The sequence below is a fragment of the Lissotriton helveticus genome, chromosome 5_1, assembly GCF_964261635.1.
Source record: "Lissotriton helveticus chromosome 5_1, aLisHel1.1, whole genome shotgun sequence".
Classification (NCBI taxonomy): Eukaryota; Metazoa; Chordata; class Amphibia; order Caudata; family Salamandridae; genus Lissotriton; species Lissotriton helveticus.
The window spans coordinates 1903273240-1903289427 of NC_136065.1; the positions used below are offsets into that span (position 1 = coordinate 1903273240).

Genomic DNA, 16188 nt, shown 5'->3' on the forward strand with positions numbered 1-16188 from the left:
CCCTGCCAGTTCGAGTGTTCATGCAGCTCATAGGCATATTGGTCTCCTGCATATTCATCGTCCCTCACGCTATACTGCACATGCGCCCCTTACAAAAATGCCTAGCACGACAGTGGAACCAAGCTCAAGGACCATTACAGGACCTAGTGTTGGTAGACAGTCACACTTACCGCTCTCTGCAGTGGTGGAACTCCCAAAACCTTTCCAAGGGGCGTCTGTTCCAAGAACCAGTTCCGCAGGTAGCATTAACAGCGGACGCATCACTGACAGGTTTGGGAGCCCATCTCCTTCAATATACAGTCCAAGGTCTATGGACAATCAAACCGAAGACACTCCATATAAACTACTTAGAGTTACTAGCAGTATTCCTAGCAATGAAGGCTTTTCAGAAATACTTGACCAACAAGGCTGTGTTAATCCGGACGGAAAACATAACAGCCATGTACTACATCCAAAAACAGGGAGGGGCACACTCTCTACAACTGTCCCACCTAGCACAGAGCATATGGAAGTGGACAAATCCTCAAAACATTTATCTCCTGGCAGAACACCTCCCAGGAATAGACAACCAGATAGCAGACCTACTCAGCCGACACTATCAACAAATACACGAATGGGAGATTCCATCCCCAAGTTCTCCACCCATTCTTCCAAAAGTGGGGACATCCAGACATAGATCTGTTTGCCACAAAAGAAAACTCAAAATGCCAGTCCTTTGCCCCCATGTTCCCACACCCGTTGTCACAGGACAATGCGATATGGATGAACTGGTGAGGCAGATTTGCGTACGCTTTTCCACCAACCCCACTGATTCCATTGGTGGCGCGCAAACTAAGGCAACAGTCACTCACAATGATCCTAGTTGCGCCCACATGGGCAAGACAACCATGGTACACAACACTCCTGGAACACTCTGTAGTCCCCCACCAAAGGCTTCGCCTTTCATCACAATTGCTAACACAGAACCATGGAGAAATCAGACACTCAGATCCCAATCAGATGAACCTAGCGATCTGGCTCCTGAGGTCTTAGAGTTCGGATATCTTAACTTGCCTCCCGACTGCATGAACATTATCAAGGAAGCAAGACGTCCCACTACCGGAGCATGCTACGCAGCTAAATGGAAAAGATTTGTAATCTATTGTAATAATAATCAAATCCATCCATTGGATGCCTCCATCCAAAACATAATTTGTTACCTGCTACATCTTCAATGATGTAACCTAGCATACTCCTCAATAAGGCTACACCTTGCTGCTATAGCAGCATATCTTCAAAACGGACAACATGTCTCCCTGTTTAGAATACCACCTATCAAAGCTTTTTATGGAAGGACTTAAAAGAATTATCCATCCAAAGCATCCACCTTCTCCAATCTGGAACCTAAACATAGTACTTACCAGACTCATGGGACCTCCCTTCGAACCACTTCATTCATGTGAACTACAATTCTTAACATGGAAGGTGGCTTTTTTAATTTCCATTACCTCCCCTAGGCGAGTAAGTGAGCTACAGGCACTAACCATTCAGGAACCTTTCATGCAAATACACCACAATAAGGTAGTACTCCGTACAAACCCTAAATTTATGCCAAAAGTCTTCTCTACTTTTCACATCGATCAGTCCATAGAATTACCAGTTTTCTTTCCAAACCCGCAATCAGTAGCTGAAACAGCTCTACACACACTAGACGTTAAGAGAGCTCTGCTATATTATGTTGCTAGAACAAAATCATTCAGAAAGACAAAACAACTATTTGTTGCCTTTTCACCACAACATAAGGGTAATCCCATTTCCAGGACAGGTATAGCCAGATGGATCGTTAAATGCATTCAAATATGCTATCAAAAAGCAAAGCGCACTTTAACAGTTCCCCCAGGAGCACACACAACTCGCAAAATGGGGGCATCCATGGCTTTCCTAGGAAATATTCCCTTAGAAGACATATGTAGGGCAGCTACATGGTCTACCATACACACTTTCACTAAACAATACTGTGTTGACGTGCAAGCTAAGCAACAAGCTGCTGTAGGCCAGGCTGTCCTTAAACTCTTTTTTAAACCCCTGCAGCTGGTACAGGTAACCACCGCTAGAGGAGAAACTGCTGTACAGTCTATGCTAAGATATGAATTCAGCAGCCCACATGCCTCGAACGGAATATGCCACTTACCAGTATGCATCTGTTCTTGGCATGTAGGGCTGCTGACATTCATATCGCCCACCCTCCTCCCCGGTGCCTGTCACAGCTGCATGGTTACCTTCTTAACATACATTTACATGGTCATCTCTTACTGTTCTATACTCCATCTTTGCCACAATGGCGAAAAACAATCAGAAGATGGTGTAGATGCCCATGCGCACTGTAGTCCAGGGGAGGAGTCACCTATCTCGTGATACTTCGAAGACTCTTCCAAGACAACAAGGTGCAAACATCCGGACCCAACACTAGGCGGCGATCTATGCTAAGATATGAATTCAGCAGCCCTACATGCCAAGATCAGATGCATACGGGTAAGTAGCATTTTCCTTACCCAGTATGCATTTGTTCTAGGCATGTAGAGCTGTAGATTCCAATTCTCCCAACCGCCTCCCCGGGTACATATACCTGTTGCAGTGACATCTTACTTAAATACATATATACATGGACATTTCTTTCTACTACTCTTACTAACTTCATTATCACCCTCTGTGGGAAAACAATCTAACAATGGAGTTGATGCCCATGTGCACTATCACCAAAAGGAGGAGTCGCCTACCTCGTGACTGGAAAAGACTTCTTCGAACAAAGTGCCAACATCCGAACCCAACACTAGATGGCAGGCTATGCAAAGCATGTGAATCTACAGCTATGCATGCCAAGAACAGATGCATACTGGGTAAGTAGCATTTTCCTTATTGTTTACACCCTTCCACAAACCAAATGTGCAAGATCTGTTGGAGTTTCTCTTCTAAGACACTTAAAGCAAGAGAAGGTACTATGCTTCTGTGGCTTCAAAAAAATCAAAGACAATGATATTCCCTCTTATGAAGAGGGACAGGATACTTCAAAAAAGACCACAAAAGCCCATTAGAGGGTCCATTCAGAAGAATATTCTCCTAAGGGTTCTTCTCAAGATGAAGATTCTGGTGGGTCAGAAAGAAAGATTGGCACAGAGGTGTTATCTCTTAGGCTTCAATCTTGTATATCTAAATTTTCAGTACACCAAAATAAAAAGGAATCCAGTCTCCAGAGAACTCTCTCAAAACTTTGGACTCCATCTCTAAAGGTAAAGTCAAAGGATGATATTGACACAAGCATTGTCAATTACCCTGTTGACTAAGAAATCCTGAGGCATAACTCCGAAACATCTGCGAAGAGATGACCACATTGACTGCAATACCATACGGAAAATCATCAACCATACTGTTGAGGAAGAAATCGAGAACATGTCATTGATGCATATATCACTGTCGGCAATGGTCTCTAGGACAAGACCTTTAAAGGTCATATTAATTTAAGATAAGGAATTACAGTGCCAATTCTTCTTGAACACACATCGCCTACTAAAGTGATATCTTATCTACCTAGTCATTTACTTGAATATTCTGATGAAGATGGTCCCTTTGGGATGGCTTACAGCCCAAGACAATTAACCTTTACATATCAGGACCATGATGATGAGGAATGCAATAATTATATGGAAGGGTAATATTTATTTGTAGAACAACCACCATCTCAGCCAGTCACGCAAATGAGAGACAGAGAATCTTTTCTTAAACCTTATGAATGTGACCAAATAGAAGGATACTTGTACCATTATGAACCTATGATGCAGGTATCCACATTTCGAGTTAAGGACTTAACGCTTTGTTAGAAGATTATTATACGTGATTCCCTAAACAAACCGTATCCTCAAGGGGTCAGAAGCATGCTCTTAGACACCCTCGCCCCCAGAGCCAGAGAGCAGCAAGGGAGCGATACATGTGCCTGCACTTGTGGCATCATCTGCCAAGAACAGATATCAGCTCAGATCCAACTCCGAATTGCAAAGAGCTGGTCTTTTTTCATTGAACGCTTCAGCGGGTCCTGAGACAGTCGCATTTTCTCCTAGGGGGAAAAGAAAGGAGAAGAAGGAGAAAACCTTAAAGTCGGGGGAACCAAAAAAACGGAGGGTACTAAAAAACTGTCCCCTTCAACCAAAACCCACTCCTTCATTAAAATCTTATTTTAAGATTATGGAGAATATGGTGGAGCTCAAGGGGGGTAAGTCTCCCCACCTCCCCATTACTCCCGCTCCCACTACACAGACTACAGCTACTGACACAGTACCCCCATCTGTAACTCTGGAGAATAGATACACTGTCTTGGTAGGTGATCCTGAAGCAGAGGAGAAGGTCCAAATAGAAAAGGAAACGTTTAATCATAACAGTCCTCCTTCGATTCCGAATGGTTCGTCCATCTTGACTGAAGCCACTGGCGCCACTGGTGACGCCGTATTGGTAAAAAACAGTGATGGTACTCCCCAAGAGAAAGCAGTAGCTAGTGGACTCACACTGTTGGAGTCACTCATACACAGCTTAAGAGGGGATCTATTATCCAAGTTCGAAACGTCGGAGGCAAATCAGAAATGCATTCAAGATATACTTTTTTTTTTTTTTTTTTTTTTTTTTTTTTTTGAAAACCTTTATTCGAAAAAAACAAGAAGATACAGGCGCAGGCCCACAACCAACATGGCCGGCCGCAAAACAGTAAGCCAAAAAATCAGGAGAGATGCATATCAATCGGTAAACAGGATATGTGAGAGTACACCCAACAAGGGCGCGGGCATCGTAACAAAGGATAAGAGGTTTTCATTTTTAAATGTGCAAAGGAGAGTAGGGGCTGTCACAACAAGGAAATAGCACCACACACAAAATTCCAAAAGACACGGGGGACATACCCCAATGGCGAACTGAGGCGGGCAAAGACTATAGCGACTTAATAGGCAAGACAACCGAGTCAATAATATCGAGGAACAGGTCATGACAGACTCAACAACTCGTCCAGGTACCATCCCAAAAGTCCCACCCCAGAAAAGAAAAAGACAGGGGCATAAGAAGACGCCCGAGAAAAAGAAGGTGCAAAGCCAAGGGACAGCCAACCCTACAAAGAGGAAAGAACCCTCCCAAAGTTAGAAAAGAGCGAAAGAGACCATAGAACAAAATAAACTAAAATAACAAACCCCCCCCCACACCCGCCACCCTGCACCCCTGTAATGGCTACGGCCTAACCCATAAACAGCGTGCCTGTCGCCCCGGAACTGCCCCAAAGAAGGGAAAGATATAACAAGTACAAGAGGTGGAGGAGGAGAGGATGAAACAAGAAGGAGATAAGGATCAACGGAAAAAGAAGACAACAACAAATATGTACCCGGCCGCCCGCTCCCGGCCCCACCACAACAGGATAACAACGGTCGATGCAATCAATGTCCCGCTCACTTAGCACAATCCCAGCAGTGGAAGGAATAGCGTCCCAAAAAAGTTGTTTCAACCTTGCCCCCTGCGATCATATAAGTCGACGGAGTCCAACCGTCCGGCCAGTGCCGCGGATGAAAGGAGCACATGAAACGGCCAACACAGGATAGGAGGTCGCCCACGAAAGTCCACGCAAAGCACAGTCACAGTTCCAGGAGTGATACAAACATAGACAGGGCAGTGCGGTTGCATGTCGGAAGCAGCAGGCAGGAGCGACAACAGCAGTCTCCGGAAAGGATGAAAAGTCACACCACCAGCACATAAAGGAGATGACGAACATGGCGCCCCGAGATGATACATCAGCCAGTTTATGAAACCACGAACTCCAGAGAACTCCCCGACCGTCGTGGTCGACATTTCAGCCAAATCAGAACCATCCGCCAACCGCACCATAGGCACCTCGGCATGGAAGGCAACAGGAGCAGGCTCAGGGTGTGGCGCAGTGTACAGCACTGGGGAACAAGCACCGCCCGTAGTAGAAATAGCATCGAGCTGGCGCCCCAGATCTCGGGCATGAACACAAAGAGCAATTCTCACAGCCTCCAAAGCACACAGGACAGCACGGGTCCCAAGCGGCATCCCAGAAAGGGAGGGCAGCGCAATGTCTTCCACACCAGGCTCACAGAATAACAGCCGCCCGGGGAGCCAATCGCCATCATCACTCACAGCACACAGACCCCTATGCCGACCCTCCACTTGTGACCCTCGGGTCAGAGACGGGGGGGAGACTGTGGACATCGCAGTGCAGGCTTCCACGTTATCAGCCAACATCCGGATCCCAATCGAGTGCCAAGGATTCACCGTCGGTCGCCGAGGCGCAGTGTAAAAATGGCGTCCGTCACCGGCCGGGAGAACAAAGAAACCGCGCCGACCACTTCCAAGCCGGGCGATAGTGCAGGGTGGTTACAGCAGATACAATGTATCCGGGCGCTCACAATGTCAGAGCGGGATGCGGTGCTGCATCGACCAGGCAGCCTCTCACCAATTGAGCGGCTCCTCCTCCTCCGTGATGACCGCCGCTGCCGTGGTCGCATCCAGCCAGCTCCGCAAACAAAGCCCCGGTCTCACTGCCATGTAGGGCCGGGAGAGGAGCAGAGGTGCTTCACCGCCAATACAGCACAGAAATCGCCGGGAGACACACCGGCGGAATCAGGATAGGTTCCGCATGTCAGTCGCTGGGTAAAGGAGCAGGATCAGGGACAGGATGATAGTGAAGAGCGCTGGGATCGGCGGAGCCGAGAAACTAGGCGGCCATCTCGATCCCAGGCTAGGCTCCTCCCTGATTCAAGATATACTTGATGATGTGAGCAAACGAACCGAAGCATTGGAAGAAGATGTGGCCATGCTCTCGGGGGCCTCGCAACGACATGAGAGGGACTTAGCGACTCTTAAAACGCAAAACAAAACGCTTCAGATGGATATTGAGAGACTTGAGATACAGTCCAGAAGAAACAACCTGAAATTTCTAAAGATTCCGGAGGGGGCAAAGAATGGGGACGTTAAGTCACTGATATGTAAGCTCCTGCGTGAGGGAGTCTTAAAAGATAGACCCAATATAGACCTTGAGTCTGAAATCCAGAGAGCTCACAAGGATCCTTTTAGATTACACACTGACAGGAAAACTCCTAGGAAAATCTTGGTGAACTTTCTCACATATACAACAAATTATAATTAATATTGGGAAGAGCACTATCAGACACCACACTTCGGATAGATTCTGTTAAATATTTAATACATTCGGATGTGGGAAAGGTCACGGCGCAAAGACAATGGGAGTTGGGGAATAGAATGCCTGATTAGAGAAGTCTGGGCGCTCAAGTGCAAATGTAGAATACCGTTTTCTCTTAATTCCCTCATAAAGGAGTATTACTTAACTTAACAAGAGAAATCTCCCAGTAGAATCTATAGTAGAAGATAGTTTGTGGGCCATACCTCGTAAAAAGAAAAAAAAAAGGGGGGCGAAAAGAGAAAAAAAAAAGGGATATATACACATATGTAAATAATAGGGAACTAGATCAGGAGGAAGGATTATAAATATAGGTAGAGGAAAAAGATAGAGAAAGCCCACAAAATAGGAGGAAGGAGAAATATAAATAAAACTAGTGATCACATTTTAGATGCCTACTTGCTTTTTTTTTTGTGTATAATGGGAGAAATCCCGGCCAGATAGAGTGAGCCCCCCAACAGGCGACAAGATCGCCAAAGCAGGTATGGGAGGGGTTCCTCATGGGAGGTGGGCTGTTAGTTGTTTCGTCCAAGGATAGGTCAACATTGTTTACATGACTAATAAAATTAAGATCATCAGTTGGAACGTTAATGGCTTGAGAGATAGGAGGAAGTTGGCTAGGGTAAACGAATTTCTGTACAATTCAGGAGCACACATTTGCCTACTCGAGGATACTCATTTAGAGATGAGAGAGTGTAATTCAGCGTTTGGAAAATGTAGGTGGGTCCAAGATATCATCTGTTCAGACCAAAGTGGAAGTACAAGAGGAGTAGCAATAGTGATTAGGGCAAACGTTGGGATTAAGTTTGGGAAGTTTGAGACTGATCAGACCGGGAGGTGGCTGGTGGCATCACTATCATTGGGTAATACCCCTTTCATATGTGCAGCCTACTATGGGCCAAATCAAGATGTTCCGGGTGCTCTAATAAAGTTAAAAGCTAGTATGATGGACTTCGCTGGACCCGTCATATTAGGGGGCAATTTTAACTTGATTTTTGATGAAAAAATGGACCGCATCTCCAGGGTTATATTCGCACCCCCACTAAGATCCCGGATGGAGCTTAAGAATATTATGAAGGATTTCAATCTTATAGACGTTTGGAGAGTTAAAAATGATACAAAAAGGGATTATTCTTTCTATAGTAGAAGACATGGACACCACTCCAGAATTTACTTTTTCCTTATAGATCAATCTTTTTTTCTGCAGTGGAGTCTATTTCTTATATTCCTGCGATACTGTCAGACCACTTGACTGTCGAGCTTATAGTTCTCTTTAAGCAGAAGGAACAACAGAGGAGATGGACTTTGGATAGGGCCTTGTTATTACAAGAGGAGGTTGAGCTAGACTTAGCGATACAGACTGAGGATTTTTTCAGGCACAATAATGGCTCAACTAGTCAGCAGGTGATATGGGAGGCATATAAAGCTTTTATTAGAGGCTCTTTGAGTGCCATGATGATCAGAAGAAATAAACTTAATAGGAGGAAACAGGAAGAGGGTCTCCTGAAGCTAAAATTAAAAGAACAGGAGATTCAGAGAGCATCAGCAGACCAGCCAAACATTAAATCTCGCCTACAAAAAGAGCTTGATGGCTTGTGGGCAGAGTATCAAGCAAGCCCCGATAAAGTCCTAAAAGAAAGATAGGATGCTAGCAAGCTCCAAAATTTTTCATATGGGGAGAAATGTGGCCGTCTTCTAGCATGGAAATCTCGGGCAGACAAGATCAGAAACCAGATCAACAGTCTATCTCCCCAGCACAGGACATATCACTTTCGATGACGATTTAATAAGGGAGGAGGCCAAATCTTTTATGCAGAGTCTATATAAAGCTAACACCTGTCACTCTTTACAAAGGGTGGAAGATTGGTTGGTAAGATACAGCTCCCCAGTCTGTCGGAGGGTGATAAGATCCATCTTGCCTCTGATATCAGAGAATGTGAAGTAAGAATTCAGATCAGAACAATGGCTAAAGGAAAGGCAGCGGGTCCAGATGGCCTTCTGGTGGAGGTATACAGCTTGGTTCTGGAGCAAATAATATCTGTCTTAACCGCATTGTTTAACAAAATCCTTCTGAGGGGGGAGAGGACCCCAAATTCATGGTCAGAAGCCACCGTCACCCTAATACTAAAGCCAAATAAAGATCCATCAAAAATCGAGTCCTACAGACCGATTTCTTTATTAAACTCAGCTTACAAGATATTTGCTGGGGTGTTAGCAGCGAGACTGGCCAAAATAATCAAAACCATTGTCCATGATGATCAGAGGGGCATCATCCCAGGAAGGCAACTTAATGAGTTAACGTTCCAAGCCATCGCAGCGATTGATGTTGCAGTTGACAAAAAGCTCCCTCTGACCCTCGTAGCGGTCGATGCCGCTAAGGCTTTCGACCAAGTAGATTGGTCATATCTGTGGCAAGCCCTGACAAGTTTTGGATTCCCAAACAATTTTAGAACAGCCATAAGGTCTCTCTACTGCTCCCCACGCGTAAAAATCTTAGTTAATGGATCCCTCACTGATTGGGTAACCATTGCCCATGGAACTAGGCAGGGTTGCCCGTTATCGCCTCTGTTGTTTAATTTATACATAGAGCCCTTCATTTGTTTGCTGAGATCCGACCCGGTAATTAAACCTTTTAAGATCTCTAATTTGGAATTGAAATTTGCGTTATACGCTGACGATTTGCTTATGTTCACTTCAAATCCAGCGGAAGCACTTCTAAGATTAATAGATTCAGCTAAAGTGTTTAGAGAGATCTCAGGATATACCATTAACAAAGACAAAACTGAGATTATGGAGTGGAACCAAGAACTAGCGACTGAGGGATCAAAGACTAGAAATGGATACCTGGGGGTACATCTAGCCCAAAAAATTGAGGATATAGCTAAAATAAACTTTGATAGAGTCTCAAAAGATGTCTGTGCCCTCCTTCAGCGGTGGTCATCCCTCCCATTAAATATCTTCAGGAGAGTTAATTTGATCAAAATGATCATCCTTCCAAAAATAACGTTTTTGTTTAATTCCATCCCTTTATCGTTTAACACACCAGCTATTAAAAAATTACAAGGGAAACTAGGATCCTTTATCTGGAATTCAAAATCTCCGAGAATTTCTTGGAAAAAGCTTAGGCGAAGTCTAAAAACAGGAGGGCTGGCCTTTCCAGATCTATTTGTTTATTGACATGCATTCCACTTTAAAAAGTTTAGATTATTGGCCGAAAAAAACGATCTATCTTCCCTAGGCATACTCTTCAATGCACTATTGCAAGACATACCACAGGGACAAGACTTTTTTCTTTTTAAGTTCGGGGACCCGAAGTTTTTTAAAAAGGTTAGACTAAAGACTTTGGGGGCAGCTCTAAAAAATTGGGTATACATTAGAAAAAGGCTTGATATTCCATATTATGCTGCACAAGCCCCGATTTGGGATTCCCCCGGTGCACCGGCTTGTCTTGAAGATCGTTTATCTCGGCCCCTGAGGATGGCTGGTTTAGAGCATTGGGAAGACCTTCAGTTAGACTCTAAGCTTTTAAGCTGGGAGATGTTATCCAATCTGACAGGTGGAACACTCACTATATTCAAATATTACCAGCTGTCCGGATGGTGGTCAACCAGATCATGAATCTTCAATGAATCAAATCCGAAGTTTGATCTAATATCTAGGAGTGGAAGGTGGAAAAACCAAATTTCGTACTGGTACACGGCTATGTTAGACGCGGACAACGTCACAGAACTAGACCTACAAAAACTTTGGGGTAACGCTTTAAACCTGGACGGTGGAAATATTGAGGTTCTGTCGTCTGATTCTTTTACCATCATGCAGGCAGTGGTCAAACTAGCCACATTAAAAAGAAACCACCTCTATACTATGTACAGGGCGTATATAACACCTAAAAAACTAGCTAAATTTTCTAACTTAGACTACTATTGCCCAAGATGTAGATACCCAGCCGGGGATGATGTTCACATGTTCGCAGACTGCCCAGAGATAAAAACCTACTGGGTCAAGATCCAGGACTTTTTGGAAGATGTTCAACTGTTGTTGGAAATCACTGCAAGAACTATTTTTTCCGGACTGATCTCTGAATATAACATAAGGGATCCCTCTACAAAATTTATTTTTTATGTCATCCTCCTTGCGAGACGTGAAATAGGTAGAGCTTGGAAGGATCAACCCCCCACCACCCCAATCTTTTCTAATTGTCTAAAACATATTATTTTTACGAGTACATATGACATGGCATGCGACCCCACAAGTTTGGTTAAAATCTGGGCGGCCCTAGTGGCCTGGCAAAACAGGTGATCGGTTTTCCTATGATTTATCCTGGGCCCTGTCGGCTCCCTTATCTCCAAAGTAACACAGGGCGCAAACTACGGTGCGAAATGGAGTGGATTGGGATAGCAGTGGCAACTTGGAGGACTGGGCTTCACCACTGTTATTGGTCGGAAATATCAGGGCCAGATCAGGATGACCAACTACTTGGAGGTGGCCAGTTCCCTTCAAAATTCCAACAATGGTATATGAGGAGAAAAAAAGAAGAAAAAAAAAAGAAGCATACTCTTCGTTCAACATCTTTCCTCTTTGAAGTCCAGAAACGGATTAACGACATGCCTTACGATGTTGGGGCTTTCTTTGAAAAGCTTGACGATGCTTTGCAATTTATCAAAACAAACATGGACACAGCAAGATCATTATGGATCGAGGAAGAACCCTGCCCTTTCGGGGCACTAGAGGGCTAGGTGTATTCCCTACCAGTGGGTACCAATATTATCGTTACTAACCCTACCTGCCAATTATGCAGGATTGCATCCTGCAATACGGCCATCAACTATCTACACAACCTCCACCTTTGGCCTACTCCAGACAGGCACCTTGTAGAAAAATGGCAACACATTGACTAACGCAGACCTCTTCCAGACAGCCATGATATCATCCCATCGCTGGCCACGAGTCCCTTTCAACCCATAGTGGGGACAAATATCCAACTTCTACGAACAATGGAGGTCTATCACAAGCGACCACTGGGTCCTGGTATTCATTCTAATGGGGCACACCATAGAGTTTCTCACAATGCCACCTACATACCCAACTCCAAAGAGATCAGTCCAACAACTACCACAATTAAAATTGGAAATAAAACCATGACTTCAAAATGGTGCAAGAACTTAGGTTTCTACTTGTTTTGTTTCCCTAAAAGGAATAAATCAGGTGAATGAGACTAACACTAGATCTAAGACCGCTAAACAAATTACTGAAAAAGCAATCACTTCCGATGGTCACCCTTCAGGAAATTCTTCAGCTGTTAAACAAGGGAGATTACATGACATCCCTAGACCTCCATGTGGCTTACTTTTACATTCCCATGCATCCAGCCCACAGACCGTACTTAAGGTTCAAAGTTGCTGGTTGTCATTATCAGTTCATGGTCCTCCCTTTAGGCCTCAAGTGTGTTCCATGCGTTTTAACCAACTGCATGACCCCACTAGTAGCATATCTTAAAAGTTTGGGTCACCAAATGTTCCCTTAACTAGACATTTAGCGTGGCAATGCCCAGTCTGTTCAGAAAGCAAAAAACTCAAAACCAAAAATAGCGATTACTTTTCTGGGAGCAGTACTTAACACAGACCAGGGAAGGGTGTTTCCTACAAAGGAAAGGATTCAGAAAACAACTTATCTAGCTCACAAAGTACTAAAGTGTCTACTTCAATTTAAATGTACAAATCTTTCCATGTTAGGAGTTTATCCTGCATCCCTTTGATTCCAGATTAGCAGCTATCAATGAGACCATTCCGGGAAAAACTAGACCGCTAATGGCCACAGGACCATGGATCCTTCGAGGACTTTGTAAAGGCCACGAAAAAAGATGAACGAATTGATACCCTGGTGGACAAAAAGGCAATATATCGACATTTACCTCCTGTATTTGTAATATCCACAGATATATCCCTAGAACGTTGGGGTGCTCACCTTCAGGCCCTGGAGGTCAATAAAAAATGGTAATTCCAAGAATTACAGATTCATATCAGTCTATTAAAACTACAAACTTTAGCTTTAACCTATTGCGTACGCTCGTCATGAGGCACGGTCGCGCTGTGCTCATGACGAGCTTAGCTCGTCCTGACCGTTGCGCCGGGCCCACGTGGGGATAATTCCCCTGCTGTGCTGGGCCGAGCTCGTCATGAGCACCGCGGTGCTGCGCGCCCCCCGCCTTCCTCCCCCAGTACAGCAGGCGAATTAGCCCCGCGGGGAAGGGGTTAAGACTCCAGGCCCTACTCCCAAAGATTTCAGAATCCTCTATACTGGTTCACTTGGACAATGAAACACAAAAGTCTCTCATTTCACATGCCAGCTCAGTTGAACTCTCAGCCTGTATTTCCCTTCCACTTACAAACTTTTCCTGCTGTCACTGCTCTGGGTGGCTATTGGAATAATTGGCGGTAGTTCAGCATCATTTTCTTATAAGGTGAGCAATTGACAGTGGTACATTTTTTTTGCTTGCTATTCGGATTCAAGCATGTGAATCTATGAAAGATGCAATATTGGAGAAAAAAATAAACAAGTGTCATAGAATCACATGCAGTCCACCACCCTTCTCCCTCATACAGGCTCATCTCAGTCAGCCAACCACATAGTGAGCCGTATTCCTTAGTCTTATTTTTGAAAAATATCAATAATTCCTTGTTTTTTAATGTTTTGAGTTACTAATGTTTTTCATTTTGCACCTGTATAATTTGGCGGTAATTATTTAACACATTTGAATAATTGAAGTACAAATTGTTCTAGGGCCACCAACGAGAAGGCAAGTGCCATCTGTCATTGGGGAATGCCATGGCTGCCTGCCGCTGCTTTCAGAAAGTTCTAGAACTGGAGCCAAAAAACACCCAAGCACTACTAGAGGTAAGACATGAGGGGAGACATAGGAAGGAAAAACAGGTTTTGTATGCTGCTCTGTACTTCATTGTTCATAAACCTTTTTAATTTGGAAGGTTTTACTATGTTTCTACTGGAAGTTGGTCCTTCCATCTGTTTACCGCCTAAGTGAGCTACTTTTTAAGCACTGTGTTTCATTAATTGCTGTAAAGTTGGTTGATTCTTTTCTGGTGAACAGTCCTCTGTGCTCAGGTTTTTGCATATGTTATCTTGGAGTTACAGTTCTCTATCCTCTTTCCATATTGATTCCACACATAAACGCCCCCTCTCCCTCCACTGCCTGTTGAAGTGGTCTGAGTCTGTAGTCTATGCTGTTTACCCTGATCTCTATTCCTACTTTACCAGCCATTACAATTCCAGTAATCAATAGATTGTACTTGTATATTTACGCAAAGGCCAATGTTGGGTGCAGGGCTGCTAACCCCTGTCAAGCTGATTCTGCATTTGGGTTGTTACAACCAAGACAGATTGCTGCCTTTCGTTTCCTGTTCAACTTGATCCCTCTCTGTTGCCTGTGGAAAAACAAATCCGAACCCTCCAGAGTTGACAGTAGTCTTCTGACACTTGACCAATGTACAGGCTATTACCAAAGCATACACATGGCCTAGCATCTCTAAAGTAGGGGCTACTTCATCATAAAAAAGAAATTGCTGGTCTAGGCCAAACTAAAATATAGCATTTATGATGTATACTTATAACTGCGAATACCTATAACTGCTGATTCCTCATAACTGCTGATTCCTCACCTTGTGAATCTCCCCAACTCAACAGATTGATTCCAGAAACTCCTGCAATAGCTCCTCTGGACTGTTAGGTAATGCCATTTACCTATGTCTTGGCACTGTTCTTCCTCCAGACCCAATGATATGGCATTGTATATAGGCCCTGTGCACTTATCTCGGTTCCTATTTTTTTTCCCACACTTCATTGTGGATTTGGCGCTTTGCTCCTACCAATTTCAGACTTTTTATTGAAGTTTACCACTATCGTTTAGCGCTATGCAGGGATGTTGAACTCTAAAATGGCAGGATTTAAGCCATGTCATGCATTCCACAAACATGTTTGTCATGGAACCTCCTGTAGGTCTTGGGTGCCTTGACTCAAAGTTCTGTGACATATGGTCGCTGATTGATTTGAAGTCCATCTGGAAGCCAAGCTCTTAAGTCTGTGAACACTGAAAGCAGGCTGGTTCTGTGTTTTGAGCCTGCTCTCTTGCTCGCTTTGACCTCTCTCATTTTATAAAGAGACCAAATAGTCTGTGTTTTCAGGACCTGACTGTGGCCTCTGACTCATACCTAATGCTAGATCTGAAACCAATGCACCCTTAATTCCCTTGGCCACCCCCAACTCTTCAGCAATTTGCAGCATTTAAAGACTTGCATGCTGCAGTGTTTCAAGATGGTTCTGGATCTCTCATATCAGATTCATACCAGCACCCTCCGAAAGCAACATGGTCATACACAAACATTTCCACCAAAGCCTTCCCTTCTACTCCTTCGTTATCACTGTCATGGATCCAGTGGTGCCGGCTCAACTCTTGAAACTCTTAACAGGGGTTCTCCGTTTGTGATGTTACATTGTTAATACCCAAACATCAGTTAAGGAGGACTCCTATCAGAATTCTTTGCCTTTAATTCAGCATTACTAGAAATTGGAGAGCCGTTTTTACTTGTACTCTAGTGCTCTCTGAGACTGTGAGCACACTGATTCCTGCTTATCCAGTGGCGCTCAGAATGCCACAGTTGGATAAGTCTCTGGAACCTCCCCCTCCTCCACTGAGTAGAGTGCATGTTTTGCCATGATAGTTGTAAGGTTGTGGGAGTACTAGACTTGCAGCTTCCCATAGAATAAATGAAAGTGAATTTCCTGAGTGAAATCTTGTAGCCGGGCCTTATGCTTTGGAACCCTCGCTGACCTTTAACAACCCAGACTGATCAATTGTGGCGAGATTGACGAAGTCCTTTTTTCGCACACCTCTGAGTCAACCGGTTAGGAGTCAACACAGACATGTGCCAGGTGCTCTGAAATGTCTGATTCTGCAT

At 44.2% G+C, this 16188-nt stretch overlaps 1 protein-coding gene across 1 annotated transcript in view; it reads left to right on the forward strand.

The window, feature by feature from the left end:
- Positions 1-16188, forward strand: part of DNAJC7 (DnaJ heat shock protein family (Hsp40) member C7) — a 468661-nt gene that overhangs the window by 221972 nt on the left and 230501 nt on the right. The window contains exon 4 of the mRNA XM_078645431.1: positions 14000-14113. Within this exon, the coding sequence (XP_078501557.1) occupies positions 14000-14113 (114 nt within the window). The remainder of the gene's footprint in view (positions 1-13999; positions 14114-16188) is intronic.